At 32.5% G+C, this 19,023-nt stretch overlaps 1 protein-coding gene across 4 annotated transcripts in view; it reads left to right on the forward strand.

Moving 5' to 3' along the window:
• Positions 1 to 19,023, forward strand: part of PolE1 (DNA polymerase epsilon catalytic subunit 1) — a 36,375-nt gene that overhangs the window by 811 nt on the left and 16,541 nt on the right. For 2 of the 4 annotated variants that reach the window (XM_074117153.1, XM_074117152.1), the window contains exons 2-16: positions 78 to 201; positions 1,052 to 1,270; positions 1,422 to 1,651; positions 12,396 to 12,639; positions 12,713 to 12,862; positions 14,149 to 14,315; positions 14,864 to 15,110; positions 15,195 to 15,407; positions 15,473 to 15,668; positions 15,788 to 15,931; positions 16,010 to 16,302; positions 16,958 to 17,106; positions 17,185 to 17,422; positions 17,971 to 18,173; positions 18,273 to 18,423. In XM_074117153.1, the coding sequence (XP_073973254.1) occupies positions 78 to 201; positions 1,052 to 1,270; positions 1,422 to 1,651; positions 12,396 to 12,639; positions 12,713 to 12,862; positions 14,149 to 14,315; positions 14,864 to 15,110; positions 15,195 to 15,407; positions 15,473 to 15,668; positions 15,788 to 15,931; positions 16,010 to 16,302; positions 16,958 to 17,106; positions 17,185 to 17,422; positions 17,971 to 18,173; positions 18,273 to 18,423 (2,968 nt within the window). Of the gene's footprint in view, positions 1 to 77; positions 202 to 1,051; positions 1,271 to 1,421; positions 1,652 to 11,115; positions 11,293 to 12,395; positions 12,640 to 12,712; positions 12,863 to 14,148; positions 14,316 to 14,863; positions 15,111 to 15,194; positions 15,408 to 15,472; positions 15,669 to 15,787; positions 15,932 to 16,009; positions 16,303 to 16,957; positions 17,107 to 17,184; positions 17,423 to 17,970; positions 18,174 to 18,272; positions 18,424 to 19,023 lie in introns of those variants that run through there. The other 2 variants (XM_074117154.1, XM_074117155.1) reach the window with 2 other exon arrangements.

Raw genomic sequence — 19,023 nt, forward strand, 5'->3', positions numbered from 1 at the left:
AATTATGATGTATCCTTTCATTTTTTTCTAGTTAAATATTAAAAGATTTTATTATATTATGCTTTGTCACCAATTAGTGAGGATTCAACAGACTTTCGCCTAAGGCAAGCCAATTTAAGCGATAATATTGATGCAAAGTATGGTTTCTGCAGAATTAGTGATCATCAAGAGAGAATTGGTTTTCTAATTAACATACATTCAGTAAGTTTAATATGTAACATATCATTGGGATTTAACATTAATAAGAAAAGCACATACACAAAAATTTTTTACTGCTGTTTTAACTGTCACCTCCAGAAATACAGGTGTTCAAAATATCTAAAAACCTCTTAGAAGTAGCTTCTTCTTCAAAGAGTTTTGTGCGCTCAAGGAATTCTATCCTATTTTTACTGTCGATACGCTATTACTAGAATACTCAGGGTGTGTACTCATATTTCTCTAGTTTCGATTTCATTCAATTTTCTCTAGAGGTCAAATCTTAGGTGAATTTTGGAATACAAAGTAATGGTTGGTTAGGAGCACATTCGCTGATTGGTCAAGTTTTGTGAAGAAATGACTTCACTTTTCAATTGAGAAATGTAAACCTCAATTTTCATTATTTTTCAATAAAATTTGTTTTCCTTAACACAGATGAATTAGATTTATTAAAGTTTATTCGAAAGGTTAGGACAGCATTTAGTAAATTAGTTTGCTTATCTTATCCATCTTCAATATATTGCTTAAAAAAACTCGTTATTGAGAATGCCTTGCTTACGACCTAGGGAATAAATAGATCAATTTCAGAGCTTATACTTCGGTTAGCAGACTTACCAATCTTCAAGGCAAAGCATAAATAACTGAAATTAGAAATAATCTTTCTTCCCTGTAAATTATGAATCAGTCACCAGAAAAAGTTGAACAGTTCTCTACAATTATTTAGAGCTTGAATTTCCTTGAAGGTGGTAACTGCAGCATGATTTGATTCATAACATGTATAATAAAAAAAAAATCTTTTGAATATGAATACTCTCTTTTGTATAATTGAATCTTTAAATTCTCATTTTCGTTTCAGATAGAAATATTAGATGAGGATAAAAGATTGATAAGCGCTGTAGATTACTATTTCATTCAAGAAGATGGAAACAGGTTTAAAGTTTCAATTCCCTATAGTCCTTACTTTTTGGTTTTGGTAAAAAAAGAATGTATTCAAGAAGTATCGGTATTTCTTACAAAAAAATTCGATGGCCTTATTTTAAGCGCTGATTTAGTGACTAAAGAAGATTTAGATCTTGTAAGTTCTATGCAGAAAGCTGTAGTGGATTGTAAAATTTCAGTTTTTAATTCATATATTTAAACGTGTAAATAAGTTCATATTTAGCTTCGCAAAATTTTTCTTCCTTATTACACCATTTTATTTTATTGATTGATTGATTTTTTTTTAGCCAAATCATTTAATAGGATTGAAACAGAGATATTTAAAATTAAAATTTGCAAGTGTTAATGATTTAATGAAAGTGAGGCAGATTGTTGCAGCAAGCGTTAATAAAAATAAAAAAAAAGAAACAAGTAACACATTTTACACAGAAATGTTAGAAAACGCTATTGCTAGTAAAGATGACACTGGTGTGACGAAAAAGTCGTCCGATCTTATGGAAAATATTTTGGACATAAGGTAAGAATAGCATAATTTAATAAGAGTAGTGGATAATTGAGTCCAGAAAAGTAGTGTTGGCAGAATGTGGTCTGTATCTCAAAAACTAAAAACCGGGGGAGCTGAAACTTTGTATATAGTTTGGAACCTACTAGAGGACGTGACTGCATCCTGGAATTCAAAATCTCTAAACTAATATAATAAAGGAGCATTAAATGGTTGCAAAAATTAGAGTATGTGAAAATTTCGCCCCTGAAATTACCATTTTAAGAATATTCATTTTTTTGAGATTTTCTCATTTTTTTAAAAATAAGTTTCGATTGAAAGACCTCTTATAGGAGAGGGGGTTACTGCTCTTCGCGCTAAAGTACCATTCCGAGTAATATATGACCCAGAGAGTTTTATTATTAAGGGCGATTAAATTCCAAAATCAAAGAAGATTAAAAAATTTGCGAAGTACCACATTACTCGATCGATTTTACTCGAATCTGAGATTTTTTTGTTTTAAATGTATTCTACATTTTCCCCTAACTCTTGAATTTATATCTATAAAGTTTTATTTGAATATTTCATATAAGAAAATTCGATTTGGGTATTTTGAGGTGATTGTTAAAATGTGCCTGCCTGTAAGTCATCAACAAATCGGCATGCGTAAGAGAAAGTTGTGTGAGTGTTCGCGCAAGATTAAGGCGCATCGAAATCTGTCGGTGGCTCACCAACAGACTCACGTCTGCTGGTGCTTAACTGGGATAACCACTTGTGCCTAATCCCTTATCTCCCAAGTGAGGGTTTCACCTTACTTCACCCTTTCACCTCCTGACAACTTCGCAGACTTTTTGAAGAATTACGTGCCCTAACAAGCCCACATTTTGTTCGGTGAGAATGGCAGGTACCTCGGACAGAGTTGGGCACTGATTAAAAAAAAAATTAAATTCTAAATTTAATTGATTAAATTTTTCAATTGATTAAATTTATTTTTAATTTTAATCAGAATTTAATCGGCGAATTTAATCGTAATTTTAATCATATGACAATTATTTAATCAATTAAATTTCAGATTTAATCGTTAATCAAACTAATTTAATCAAACTAAAAAAATTATTATTAAATCTGAGAAATAAATTAAACTTTAATTTTAATCACCGAATTAGTTCAATTTCAATCGTTAATCAAACTAATTTAATCATCCACTTTTATGGCTATTCAACCAATGGTTCGAACCACGGTTTGGCGAGGACCTTTTTCTGAGCGTCTTCAGTAAATACTTTTTGGTTAATTTTTGTTGACTTGGACTTCTTCACGAGTCTCTACACCAGTGGTTCATAACCTTTTTATAGACGCGGAACAAAATTATATGTATATATATATATTTTTCTCGCGGAACACTAACATTAAATAAAGTGTATAAGAGAACAAAATATCATACCAATACGTCGTTCACGGTGGGAGATATAGAACGGCCATAATTTTACAGAATTTCATGACCCAAAAAATTTTCAACCTTTTATATCTTCTACCTTTTTAGATCTGTGCACAAAATAACTATAGTTTATAATTGAGAAAAACAAAGTGTATAAGAGAACAAAATTTCATACGAATACGTGGTTCACGGTGGGAGATATAGAACGACCATAATTTTACAGAATTTCATGACCCAAAAATTTTTCAACCCTTTATATCTTCTAGCTTTTTAGATCAGTGCACAAAATAACTATAGTTTATAATTGAGAAAAACAAAGTGTATAAGAGAATAAAATTCCATATCAATACGTGGTTCACAGTGGGAGATATAGAACGGCCATAATTTTACAGAATTTCATGACCCAAAAAATTTTCAACCCTTTATATCTTCTACCTTTTTAGATCTGTGCACAAAATAACTATAGTTTATAACTGAGAAAAACAAAGTGTATAAGAGAATAAAATTCCATATCAATACGTGGTTCACGGTGGGAGATATAGAACAGCTATAATTTTACAGAAATTCATGACCCCAAAATGTTTCAACCCTTTATATCTTCTACCTTTTTAGATCTGTGCACAAAAAAACTATAGTTTATAATTGAGAAAAACAAAGTGTACAAGAGAACAAAATTTCATACGAATACGTGGTTCACGGTGGGAGATATAGAACGGCCATAATTTTACAGAATTTCATGACCCAAAAATTTTTCAACCCTTTATATCTTCTACCTTTTTAGATCTGTACACAAAATAACTATAGTTTATAACTGAGAAAAACAAAGTGTACAAGAGAACAAAATTTCATACGAATACGTGGTTCACGGTGGGAGATATAGAACGGCCATAATTTTACAGAATTTCATGACCCCAAAATGTTTCAACCCTTTATATCTTCTACCTTTTTAGATCTGTGCACAAAAAAACTATAGTTTATAATTGAGAAAAACAAAGTGTACAAGAGAACAAAATTTCATACGAATACGTGGTTCACGGTGGGAGATATAGAACGGCCATAATTTTACAGAATTTCATGACCCAAAAATTTTTCAACCCTTTATATCTTCTACCTTTTTAGATCTGTACACAAAATAACGATAGTTTATAACTGAGAAAAACAAAGTGTATAAGAGAATAAAATTCCATATCGATACGTGGTTCACAGTGGGAGATATAGAACGGCCACAGTTTTACAGAATTTCATGACCCAAAAAATTTTCAACCCTTTATATCTTCTACCTTTTTAGATCTGTGCACAAAATAACTATAGTTTATAATTGAGAAAAACAAAGTGTACAAGAGAACAAAATTCCATACGAATACGTGGTTCACGGTGGGAGATATAGTACGGCCATAATTTTACAGAATTTCATGACCCAAAAATTTTTCAACCCTTTATATCTTCTACTTTTTTAGATCTGTACACAAAATAAATATAGTTTACAACTGAGAAAAACAAAGTGTACAACAGAACAAAATTCCATATCAATACGTGGTTCACAGTGGAAGATATAGAACGGCCATAATTGTACAGAATTTCATGACCCAAAAAATTTTAAACCCTTTATATCTTCTACCTTTTTAGATCTGTGCACAAAATGACTATAGTTTATAATTGAGAAAAACAAAGTGTACAAGAGATCAAAATTCCATATCAATACGTGGTTCACAGTGGAAGATATAGAACGGCCATAATTGTACAGAATTTCATGACTTAAAAAATTTTCAACCCTTTATATCTTCTACCTTTTTAGATCTGTGCACAAAATAACTATAGTTTATAATTGAGAAAAACAAAGTGTACAAGAGAACAAAATTTCATACGAATACGTGGTTCACGGTGGGAGATATAGAACGGCCATAATTTTACAGAATTTCATGACCCAAAAATTTTTCAACCCTTTATATCTTCTACTTTTTTAGATCTGTACACAAAAAAACTATAGTTTATAATTGAGAAAAACAAAGTGTACAAGAGAACAAAATTTCATACGAATACGTGGTTCACGGTGGGAGATATAGAACGGCTATAATTTTACAGAATTTCATGACCCAAAAATATTTCAACCCTTTATATCTTCTACCTTTTTAGATCTGTACACAAAATAACTATAGTTTATAACTGAGAAAAACAAAGTGTATAAGAGAATAAAATTCCATATCGATACGTGGTTCACAGTGGGAGATATAGAACGGCCACAGTTTTACAGAATTTCATGACCCAAAAAATTTTCAACCCTTTATATCTTCTACCTTTTTAGATCTGTGCACAAAATAACTATAGTTTATAATTGAGAAAAACAAAGTGTACAAGAGAACAAAATTCCATACGAATACGTGGTTCACGGTGGGAGATATAGAACGGCCATAATTTTACAGTATTTCATGACCCAAAAATTTTTCAACCCTTTATATATTCTACCTTTTTAGATCTGTGCACAAAATAACTATAGTTTATAATTGAGAAAAACAAAGTGTACAAGAGAACAAAATTTCATACGAATACGTGGTTCACGGTGGGAGATATAGAACGGCCATAATTTTACAGAATTTCATGACCCAAAAAATTTTCAACACTTTATATCTTCTACCTTTTTAAATCGGTCCACAAAATAAACATAGTTTATAACTGAGAAAAACAAAGTGTATAAGAGAATAAAATTCCATATGAATACGTGGTTCACAGTGGGAGATATAAACGGCCACAGTTTTACAGAATTTCATGACCCAAAAAATTTTCAACCCTTTATATCTTCTATCTTTTTAGATCTATGCACAAAAAAACTATAGTTTATAATTAAGAAAAACAAAGTGTACAAGAGAACAAAATTTCATACGAATACGTGGTTCACGGTGGGAGATATAGAACGGCCATAATTTTACAGAATTTCATGACCCAAAAATTTTTCAACCCTTTATATCTTCTACCTTTTTAGATCTGTGCACAAAATAACTATAGTTTATAACTGAGAAAAACCAAGTGTATAAGAGAATAAAATTCCATATCAATACGTGGTTCACAGTGGGAGATATAGAACGGCCAAAGTTTTACAGAATTTCATGATCCAAAAAATTTTCAACCCTTTATATCTTCTACCTTTTTAGATCTGTGCACAAAAAACTATAGTTTATAATTGAGAAAAACAAAGTGTATAGGAGAATAAAATTCTATATCAATAAGTGGTTCACAGTGGGAGATATAGAACGGCCACACTTTTACAAAATTTCATGACCCAAAAATTTTTCAACCCTTTATATCTTCTACTTTTTTAGATCTGTGCACAAAATAACTATAGTTTATAATTGAGAAAAACAAAGTGTACAAGAGGACAAAATTTCATACGAATACGTGGTTCACGGTGGGAGATATAGAACGGCCATAATTTTACAGAATTTCATGACCCAAAAATTTTTCAACCCTTTATATCTTTTACCTTTTTAGATCTGTGCACAAAATAACTATAGTTTATAATTGAGAAAAACAAAGTGTACAAGAGAACAAAATTTCATACGAATACGTGGTTCACGGTGGGAGATATAGAACGGCCATAATTTTACAGAATTTCATGACCCAAAAATTTTTCAACCCTTTATATTTTCTACCTTTTTAGATCTGTGCACAAAATAACTATAGTTTATAATTGAGAAAAACAAAGTGTATAGGAGAATAAAATTCCATATCAATACGTGGTTCACAGTGGGAGATATAGAACGGCCATAATTGTACAGAATTTCATGACCCAAAAAATTTTCAACCCTTTATATCTTCTACCTTTTTAGATCTGTGCACAAAATAACTATAGTTTATAATTGAGAAAAACAAGGTGTACAAGAGAACAAAATTTCATACGAATACGTGGTTCACGGTGGGAGATATAAACGGCCATAATTTTACAGAATTTCATGACCCAAAAAATTTTCAACCTTTTTTTATCTTTTACCTTTTTAGATCTGTGCACAAAATAACTATAGTTTATAATTGAGAAAAACAAAGTGTACAAGACAACAAAATTTCATAGGAATACGTGGTTCACGGTGGGAGATATAGAATGGCCATAATTTTACAGAATTTCATGACCCAAAACTTTTTCAACCCTTTATATCTTCTACCTTTTTAGATCTGTGCAGAAAATAACTATAGTTTGTAACTGAGAAAAACCAAGTGTATAAGAGAATAAAATTCCATATCAATACGTGGTTCACAGTGGGAGATATAGAACGGCCACAGTTTTACAGAATTTCATGACCCAAAAAATTTTCAATCCTTTATATCTTCTACCTTTTTAGATCTGTGCACAAAATAACTATAGTTTATAATTGAGAAAAACAAAGTGTACAAGAGAACAAAATTCCATACGAATACGTGGTTCACGGTGGGAGATATAGAACGGCTATAATTTTACAGAATTTCATGACCCAAAAATTTTTCAACCCTTTATATCTTCTACCTTTTTAGATCTGTGCAAAAAATAAATATAGTTTATAACTGAGAAAAACAAAGTGTAGAAGAGAACAAAATTCCATATCAATACGTGGTTCACAGTGGAAGATATAGAACGGCCATAATTTTACAGAATTTCATGACCCAAAAAATTTTCAACCCTTTATATCTTCTACCTTTTTAGATCTGTGCACAAAATAACTATAGTTTATAATTGAGAAAAACAAAGTGTACAAGAGAACAAAATTCCATACGAATACGTGGTTCACGGTGGGAGATATGGAACGGCCATAATTTTACAGAATTTCATGACCCAAAAATTTTTCAACCCTTTATATCTTCTACCTTTTTAGATCTGTGCACAAAATGACTATAGTTTATAATTGAGAAAAACAAAGTGTACAAGAGAACAAAATTCCATATCAATACGTGGTTCACAGTGGAAGATATAGAACGGCCATAAATGTACAGAATTTCATGACCCAAAAAATTTTCAACCCGTTATATCTTCTACCTTTTTAGATCTGTGCACAAAATAACTATAGTTTATAATTGAGAAAAAGAAAGTGTACAAGAGAACAAAATTTCATACGAATACGTGGTTCACGTTGGGAGATATAAACGGCCATAATTTTACAGAATTTCATGACCCAAAAAATTTTCAACCTTTTATATCTTTTACCTTTTTAGATCTGTGCACAAAATAAATATAGTTTATAACTGAGAAAAACAAAGTGTACAAGAGAACAAAATTCCATATCAATACGTGGTTCACAGTGGAAGATATAGAACGGCCATAATTTTACAGAATTTCATGACCCAAAAAATTTTCAACCCTTTATATCTTCTACCTTTTTAGATCTGTGCACAAAATGACTATAGTTTATAATTGAGAAAAACAAAGTGTACAAGAAAACAAAATTCCATACCAATACGTGGTTCACGGTGGAAGGTATTGAACGGCCATAATTGTACAGAATTTCATGACCCAAAAAATTTTCAACCCTTTATATCTTCTACCTTTTTAGATCTGTGCACAAAATAACTATAGTTTATAATTGAGAAAAACAAAGTGTACAAGAGAACAAAATTTCATACGAATACGTGGTTCACGGTGGGAGATATAAACGGCCATAATTTTACAGAATTTCATGACCCAAAACTTTTTCAACCCTTTATATCTTCTACCTTTTTAGATCTGTGCACAAAATGACTATAGTTTATAATTGAGAAAAACAAAGTGTACAAGAGAACAAAATTCCATATCAATACGTGGTTCACAGTGGAAGATATAGAACGGCCATAATTTTACAGAATTTCTTGACCCAAAAAATTTTCAACCCTTTATATCTTCTACCTTTTTAGATCTGTGCACAAAATGACTATAGTTTATAATTGAGAAAAACAAAGTGTACAAGAGAACAAAATTCCATATCAATACGTGGTTCACAGTGGAAGATATAGAACGGCCATAATTTTACAGAATTTCTTGACCCAAAAAATTTTCAACCCTTTATATCTTCTACCTTTTTAGATCTGTGCACAAAATGACTATAGTTTATAATTGAGAAAAACAAAGTGTACAAGAGAACAAAATTCCATATGAATACGTGGTTCACAGTGGAAGATATAGGACGGCCATAATTGTACAGAATTTCATGACCCAAAAAATTTTCAACCCTTTATATCTTCTACCTTTTTAGATCTGTGCACAAAATAACTATAGTTTATAATTGAGAAAAACAAAGTGTACAAGAGAACAAAATTTCATACGAATACGTGGTTCACAGTGGTTGATATAGAATGGTCATAATTTTACAGAATTTTATGACCCAAAAAATTTTCAACCCTTAATATCTTCAACATTTATAGATCTGTGCATAAAATAACTATAGTTTATAATTGAGAAAAACAAAGTGTACAAGAGAACAAAATTCCATATCAATACGTGGTTCACAGTGGAAGATATAGAACGGCCATAATTTTACAGAATTTCATGACCCAAAAAATTTTCAACCCTTTATATCTTCTATATTTATAGATCTGTGCACAAAATAACTATAGTTTATAATTGAGAAAAACAAAGTGTATAAGAGAAAAAAATTCCATATCAATACGTGGTTCACAGTGGAGATATACGAGTAGAACGGCCATAATTTTACAGAATTTCATGACCCAAAAAAATTTCAACCCTTTATATCAGTGGTTCTTAACCTTTTCATAGACGCGGAACACAATTATATGTATATATTTTTCTCGCGGAACACTAACATTAAATAATTTGAAATTCGGTATTTAGCAAGAACTTATAATTAAATTCAAATTAAAAAAAAAAAGGAACAATTTTTTGTTTTCGTATCTTTCCTAAGTTTCTAAATTTCAATATATTTAAAATTGAAATTTCGCGGAACACCAGTGTTCCGCGGAACACTGGGTAAGAACCACTGCTCTAGACGTATATAGGACCACCTTACATTCACATTTAACCATGTTGGCGACTCACTAGACTTATATAGGGCTACCTTACAAGCACATTTAACCATGTTTACCACTCACTAGACTTATATACGGTCTACCGGAAAGTTCTGTCCGTTTTTGGAATAAAACAAAGTACAAATTTTTCTTGCCAATAAACTTTATAAATAAACTTTTTAAATAATATAATTGCCATTATTATTAATGATATCTCGCCAGCGTGTGCGCAATTTATGTATTTCATTTTTGAAAAATGTATTATTTTTTGATGCGAGAAATTGAACCAGTACTTGTTTGATATCTACTTCATTTTTAAATGTTTCGCCCTTCAACAAATTTTGTAAGGACAAAAACAAGTGATAGTCGGAGGGTGCTAAGTTCGGGGAATATGGTGGATGCGACAGAATTTTCCAGCCTTGTTCTGCAATTTTTAGACGAGTCTTTAAAGCAGCATTTGGCATGGCATTATTATGATGCAGTATGATGTTCTTCCTATTGAACATCGCCGGCCTTTTTTCTTGGACTGCTGTCTTTAAATTATGCATTTGCTAACAATACTTCTCCGAATTTAGCTTTTCGTTCGGTTTTAAAAGCTCATAATGTGTAGGTCCTCGAATGTCCCACTATATACACAACATTCTCTTATTCAGAGTGAAATTAGGTTTACAGGTGGAAGGGCTAGGTTTTCCGGGTTCACAATATGTCCTTTTCCTTACGATGTTTTCGTAGGTAATCTACTTTTCATCCCCAGTTATCATCCGGTTCAAGAAGAGCTCGATTTTGACCTCGAACTACGGATTTAACCCCAATAGACTATTTTCAGAGGGGATATCTAAAAAATAAAGTGTACAGTAACCTTAATCCCTTGGCTTCAATCGAAGATCTGGAATATCGAATAGCTCTAGCCTGCCTAGATCTGGTTTGTTCCATTTGAAAAAAAACTTAGATACTGTATCTGGGGAAATTGGGGTTTAAATAATGGGTCAATTACTGAAAAAAACTAGATTTGATTAAATACGTGTTTTCTATTTTTTGAAATTTCCCGCCGTTTAAAAAAAAAAGTGGGTGGAACACATAACTCTGGTCACCCTGTTCATAAGTCTATTGAGTCGCTAACTAGGTTAAATGTGAGTGCAAGGTAGTCCTATCTAAGTATAGTGAGTGGTAAACTTGGTTAAATGTGAGAGTAAGGTGGTCCTATATAACTATAGTGAGTGGTAAACATGGTTAAATGTGAGTGTGAGGTGGTCCTATGTAAGTCTTGAGAGTCACCAACATAGTACAGGTGAGACACCAGACTGGTAGAATGAAGGTGCCATGTTTGGGAAAGGTGATAATATTGATAGAGGAGAGGCACCAGCTAGGCGGAATAAAGATGCATTGGTCCGATTCTGGTTTAACCATTGGCAATGTTTGGTTTTAAAAATTTAATCTCTCATATTTTGATTAAATTAAAAAATTTAATCGTCCAAAGTGATTAAAACTAAATCTGGAATTTAATTCAATCAATTAAAATTCTGATTATTTAATTTTAATTTTAATCTTAATTTTTAGTTATGATTAAAAATTTTAATTGATTAAATTCCGATTAAATTAAAAGTGAATTTAATTTTAATCAACTAATTTTGGCCGATTAAATTTTTTAATTCTAATCGTGATTAAAATTAAATTTCGGTTTAATTCAATTGTTTTTTAATTGATTAAATTTTTGCCCAACTCTGGCCTCGGAGGCTCCATTCTCTCTCCTCACATCACTCTTGTGCTACCATTCTCGTCACGGGTCGCGTAGAACCTTTAATTCGGCTGTGCTAAGTTAGCCTGCGAGACAGCGAATAACTGAACAAATCAATTATCTCTGCAGAATTTATATATATTATGTGCTGTTTGTGTTGTTACACTGGGATGCTCACAGAAAAAATTCCAAGTTCCCAGAAGTGGCCAGTTAACTTCTTTCTCAACTAGGAATTTTATTAGTTTATTCATTTAATTAGAATTACAAAAAATTGTTTAATATATTAAGTATTGCTTACTATTTCGTATTGCTCTTCCTTGAAATTTATAATAAAATAGTACTTGTAGAATTGACGTTTTATTATTTTTACTATTGAGCCCCTTTAATGAAAAGCCGACTTTACCAGAACCTTCTGAAACTATGCAAGATTTAATTTAATTTGCAATCGGCCACTTATTGCAGTAATGATCCCGTAGATGACTTCCCTTCTCGATCTAGGAATATTTACTTTTAAGAAGTGGTTTATACTCGTATGTTGCCAAGTTTTGAAATTCTATGTCTTTCATTTAAATGCTAAATAATTGAACCAGGAAGCTTTTTTTTAAATATTAATTACAAAGACTTACTTCAATTTAACAAATGTGAATTATTTTCAGGGAATTTGATGTGCCTTATCATGTAAGGGTTTCCATTGATCTAAAAATATTTGTTGGTTTGTGGTATTCTGTCAAAAGTCGTGGTCCAAATTTAGCGCCAGTTATAGCAAGAAGAGACGACATAATTGAGAGACCTGATACCATTGTCCTGGCTTTCGATATTGAAACTACAAAGTTACCATTAAAATTTCCTGATTCATCCTTTGACCAAATAATGATGATCTCGTACATGATAGATGGCCAGGTAGAAATTTTGTGATGTCAGAAAACAGTTTAAGAATTAACTAATTAGTTACTTAGTTAGGTTTATGTTTTAGGGATTTTTAATTACAAATAGAGAGATCATTTCTGAAGATGTTGAAGATTTTGAATATACGCCGAAACCAGAGTTTGAAGGTTTCTTTACATTATTTAATGAACCAAATGAAGCTGCGCTCATCACTAGATTCTTTGATCACATTATGGAGGTTAGATGATCATTGCATAGTTTTGAATGTGCCCTTTTAACGTCAAATCTCTTTTAGTGCAGTTAAAAATAGAGAACTCAGCAAAAATTAAAATGGACAGCCGCTATTTTCACATCTAGCTTTAAAATGTTCCTGGTGCATTACAATCATAACACCCCTCTTACTGAATCCTCAAGTCTGCTAGCTTCCTGTTCATGAACCACTCTTCGTCAACGAAAATGATCATATAACCGTCTGGTAAACCATGACTTGGTCTCAAATTATTGCGAGAATAGAGAGGAGGTAAAGTAAGTTATACTTCTCTTAGAACAACTGCTCCCTTTGCTGCCATAATTACTGATACCGTGAGCAATCTTTTTCTTTGTCCATCCTTATCCATTAATGATATGATAATGCCCTCTGTACTGTGGTCAGATGTTCCTGCGTTTGCTACATCTTTGTCAAAATCTTTCTTCGCCACATAGCCCAAAGTAAGACTGTTTAGCCTCGGTTGACACTGCCTTACACATCATTATGTGTATGGCACTGTTAACAATATCTTCGCAATTTCCACTTTTGGAACTAGATTCCATCTTCTTCATAAGTATCCAGAGCCCGTAACTGTATAACATATCATTAATACCCCATTCACTCTTATCAGCTTAACTTAATTAATGAACCTTAACTTAATTTTTAAGTTAAAATGTATGAGTATAATTTAAAATTTTCGTCAAACATCAATTCTAACTATTTACAGCTGAATTGTAGGATATACCAGAACTACCCAATTTTACAACTTCGTAATGATACTACATAATGACCCTATAGCAACATACTTATGGGCTTAGCAATGAACATATTTTTAATTTCCATTCGATTATCGTCCGTACTTCACTGGTCTGCTTTCAAATTCTCTTTTGCTCATACTAACGATCAATACAACTTAATATCAAAGAGTGCTATATTAAATTCTATATTCGAATTATACCAGATGTGAATAATTTGTCCAAATACGAAGTTGCAGAAGAAAGGGCCAAATACTGACTCTGCGAGCAACCTCTGAATTCTGCCAAAACCTCCAACCTTCAAAAAATACAATGTACGGGCAATTAAATAATTTCTGGGCTTTCTGAGAACTTACCAGTTGAAATTGTGGTAACTAAAGGGAAAATTGTGGATTGCTCGCCTAAATGTATTTTGATGCAAAAGAACCACATTTTCTCGATTATATCTAATGCGAAAATTGATCATTTTTGTAACTTGCTCAAGTATACTGTTCAATTAATTATTACTGAATGAATTTTTAGATTAGACCACACATATTTGTTACGTACAATGGAGATTTCTTTGATTGGCCATTTGTTGAAGCCAGAGCAGCTGTACATGGCATCGACATGAAACAGGAGATTGGTTTTGCGCAAGATAAAACTGGTGTATACAGCTGTAGACCTGCAATGCATATGGATTGTTTATGGTAGCAACACAATTAGCTTCTTTACAAAAGTATTTGAGTAAAAAAAGCGGTTTTCTTTATAAGGAAATGTAAAATCGCAGATCTCATGATTTGAAATATAAATGATTTTCCACTACATTCATCTACCTTTCGGCTATCATTAAGGGTTAAATTTGGTTGAGATAAAAAAGTCTACTTCAACTGAAAAATAATGAACACAATCTTTAAAACCTGTTCATAATGATTAAATAAAATAGATTTTACACTTCAATGGTTATTAATTAGTTTAAAGGTGCTTTAACTTTCATTTAGATTGAAAAAAATATATCGACCATTCGCGCGTAGTTGAATTAGGTTGGTCATATGAGGCACCTGAGAATACTATTAATTGAAAAGTATATACGTAATGTCTACAGAATTTGTATTCAGTAAATTTTTCAAATACTCCTCGAACGTTAAAACTAAAAAATAAGATTTATAATTGGCATCATTGTGTAGCTTTTTGCTCAGAAACGTTTTACCCCACCAATATATTTGAAAATTGTAGCTTGCAACTGAAATATTTGCAGTTGGGTAAAGCGTGACTCTTATCTTCCTGTCGGATCTCATAACCTAAAGGCAGTGGCTAAAGCTAAATTAAGATATGATCCGGTGGAACTGGATCCGGAAGACATGTGTCGAATGGCGGTAGAGCAACCTCAAGTATTGTCTAACTATTCAGTCTCTGATGCTGTGGCCACGTACTATCTCTATATGAAATATGTACACCCATTTATTTTTGCTCTTTGCACCATTATCCCTATGGAACCGGATGAGGTATGACATTTTTCGACAGCTCATTATTTATTGTAATTTCATGAATTTCCAGTAAGTTATCTAACAAATAAACTAGTATAACAGGTATTGAGAAAAGGTTCTGGAACTCTTTGTGAAACATTGTTAATGGTAGAAGCATTTCACGCTAATATAGTATTTCCAAATAAGAAAGAGACACAACTTAATAAATTAACCGAAGACGGTCACGTCCTAGATCAGGAGACCTATGTAGGAGGTCATGTGGAAGCTCTTGAATCTGGCGTTTTTAGAGCTGATATACCTTGTCGTTTTAGAATGGTGAGTAAAGGTTTTTCACTAATTTTAACTACTTATTAAGACTCTAAACTAAAATAAAATTGTAGGTCCCTGAAGCGTTTAATATGTTGATTAATAATACTGAAAAGGCTCTTAGACATGCCATTGAGGAAGAAGAGAAAATCCCCTTGGAGAGTGTTACCAATTTTGAGGAGGTAGTTAGCGATATAAAGTGCAAATTGCATGAATTAAGAGATACCCCGTGTAGAATGGAAAACCCCATGATCTACCATTTGGATGTTGGTATGCAAAATTACTTTTTTTTATTAAGTAGGAGTCAAAAAATATAATAATGGCGATACTGGCCTAGTTGACGATGCGCCTGAAAATAATAATCAAATAACGGTAGTTATTATTTTTAGGGGCTATGTATCCAAATATAATTCTTACAAACAGATTGCAACCTTCCGCTATTGTTGAAGAAACAGTTTGTGCTGCATGTGATTTTAACAAACCCGGAGCACTGTGCCAAAGAAATATGACTTGGATGTGGAGAGGAGAATACAGTGAGTAACGGTGTCTTCCTGTCTGAACTTTTATTCTTTCCCTTATTCAGAAATTAATTTTCTGCGTTAAACTTACAGTGCCCGCCAGTCGAAGTGAGTTTCACAGGATTCAGCAACAATTAGAAACAGAGAAATTTGCTCCTTTAGCTGCTGGCGAACCGTCCAGAGCTTTCCACCAACTTTCAAAGCAGGAGCAAGCTGTTATAGAAAAGAAAAGATTGACTGATTACTGCCGCAAAGCTTATAAAAAGACAAAAGTGACAAGACTTGAGGAGCGAATCTCTACAGTTTGTCAGAAAGAAAATTCATTCTATGTAGACACTGTTCGAGCTTTTAGGGATAGGCGATACGAATATAAAGGATTGTCAAAGGTTAACAACTGTTCACCACTAATTTTCTGATTTTCTTTAACTTTAATATAAATCTGACTCGTTTCTTGCTAAGGGTTAGAGTCAGAGCTAGTGTTAGTTCCACTTTGCCCTCCAAACACCGCCTCAATTGTGGTTTCTATTATTCATGCCACTGGAAATCATTCTATTGTTTGTGACGAAGCCATTGTTCTTTTATATTTCTGTCATGCAGGTTCGCTAACTAATAAAGTATTTCTTTCATTATTCTCTCCATGAATCTCTTGTTATACGTTTCCCTTAACTCAACTTCCTTATTCTGAGCTATGCCTTCCTCACACTTTTCCTCATGAAATCTACCTCTCATTATTCAATAATTTTTGCAGTTTTGCAGTATATACCCCACAGCATTCATCGAATGGCCTTCTAGTATAAAATGAATTTGTTTTTCTTAGTCTGTAGGGACGCTTTTTGCCCCAAGATATTATGTTTTCCTTGTTTGCTCCACTCTGGATCTCCCAAAAATTATTCTAGAGATTTTTTATTCTCCAGTTCCCATTTAAAAAAATTCTTGAGAGGTAGGATTTGCTGGGGAGTGGAACTGTTTATGAACTTAGGTCAACTTTTCGGTGACTATCTGTTAACATGAAAAAGAGAGTTTCACTATTTATTTTTGTAGGTGGCTAAAAAGGAAGTTTCTGAAGCAGTAGCTAAAGGAGATGCAGCAGAAATAAAATCTGCCAAAAATAAAGAAGTGCTTTATGATTCGTTGCAGTTAGCTCATAAATGTATTCTTAATTCATTTTACGGATACGTGATGAGGCGAGGGTTAGTTTTTAATATTTTCCTTATTATGGAAATTTGTATCAGTGGGTATGTAAGAGGAATAAGAGAAAAATATTTTAGGGCAAGATGGCATAGTATGGAAATGGCTGGAATAGTGTGCTACACGGGTGCTAACATTATCACCAAAGCCAGAGAAATAATAGAGCAAGTCGGTCGACCACTGGAATTGGACACGGATGGTATTTGGTGCGTACTGCCAGCTTCATTTCCAGAAAATTATGTTATCCATTCAACTAAAGCAGGAAAATCCAAAGTTACTATTTCGTATCCTAACGCAGTGCTTAACTCTATGGTAAAGGTAGATATTATAGATTCTTCACGATAATATATGTTAACCGAAGTCTAAGTTATTAAATGAATTCAGTTAGTTCCGTTCACTTCCTTTCAGCTGTAATCCTCATAAAGAGGAAGTATTGCGATCGTATTAAATTTTCGGAGTGGAGCTTCTAGTTTGTGTGTGTGTGTGTGTGTGTGTGTGTGTAATGTGCGGCAAGCATAAAACAGTTAAACGTCAATTTAGAAGGAAATCCACTCCAACCTTCAAAGAACTACCATCAAATTAATTTTCTTGGGGAGTCAAGGTTTAAAGAAAATCGTTAGCACCATTTCTGAATAACCCAAATGTATATCTTAGCTGTATGTCACTCCGGGTCAAAGCAATAAATTTTTTATTCTAAATTGGTTTATGGAAAGTGCATCTTACAGAAGGATTTTTTTTTTTTTTTTTTTGAGATGTTATCGAAATGGCTACAACGATTTTTCTGTAAACTTAATGTATTATGTACTTAATTAAATTAATGTATTACCTAATTGAAATGAGTATGATTTCTCTAATTGTGTTGAAAGGAACATTTCACAAACCATGTGTACCATGAATTAGTTGATAAAGAGAACATCAAGTACGAATTAAGAAGCGAAAATTCAATTTTTTTTGAAGTTGATGGTCCATATTTAGCAATGGTTTTACCAGCATCCAAAGAAGAAGGAAAAAAACTGAAGAAAAGATATGCTGTCTTTAACTTTGATGGATCTTTGGCTGAATTGAAAGGGTAATTTTCGAAAAACACAATTTCTATAATATAGTAACATAATTTCTTAGTCTCATGTGGAAAAAAAGTTTATTAGGTTTATGGTTTATTCTTTACTAGGTTTGAAGTAAAAAGACGTGGAGAGTTGCAGTTAATCAAGATTTTTCAGTCGTCAGTGTTTGATGCTTTTTTGAAAGGTGATACTTTAGAAAAATGTTACGAATCCGTGGCCAAAATTGCAAATTATTGGTTGGATGTTTTATATAGTAAGGTAACAAAATTTATTATTTCTAAGCTTGTACAAATCGACGAAAACTATGATTGAGATTAAAGTAGAATAACTGTGAGTTGAATTGGGCTAAAGCCCAGAAAAGTCGTATGCAAGTTTTCTTTCACGAAATATCTGAAATTTGGTCATTGCAAGAAATAATGCATTCTGTCATCACTTACGTGCACTTAGATCTTCGTGGAGCTGTTTTGTAAACCAGTCACTGAGCAGCCCTTCCAAATTGATATCAGAATGTAGAATGAATGTCCTCCTGTATTACGTGGCAACTTCCCAGATACCCAGCTCTCTTCCTGCAGTCCATGAGGTGTACGGTTGTGTCCAATTCTTCTATATATACCTTTCACCTTAAGTAGCCTACTTTTGCTCATACTGAAACAAGCCTTAGATCTTTCCCGGTCATATTTGCTCTGACAGATCGCCTGTCCTCTACTGAGAGATACTTTGTTAGCTTTCTACTTTCTCTTTCACTCTTCCTGGAGGAGCTTGTGCTAGATAGATAGATAATAAATCTTTATTATTAATATGTAAAATAAATAAAAACATGATGTGCCAATGAACAATACATTATAACCTTCATAACAA

This window comes from Rhodnius prolixus, unplaced genomic scaffold, assembly GCF_049639745.1.
Source record: "Rhodnius prolixus isolate KJV_2025 unplaced genomic scaffold, Rpr scaffold_2, whole genome shotgun sequence".
Classification (NCBI taxonomy): domain Eukaryota; kingdom Metazoa; phylum Arthropoda; class Insecta; order Hemiptera; family Reduviidae; genus Rhodnius; species Rhodnius prolixus.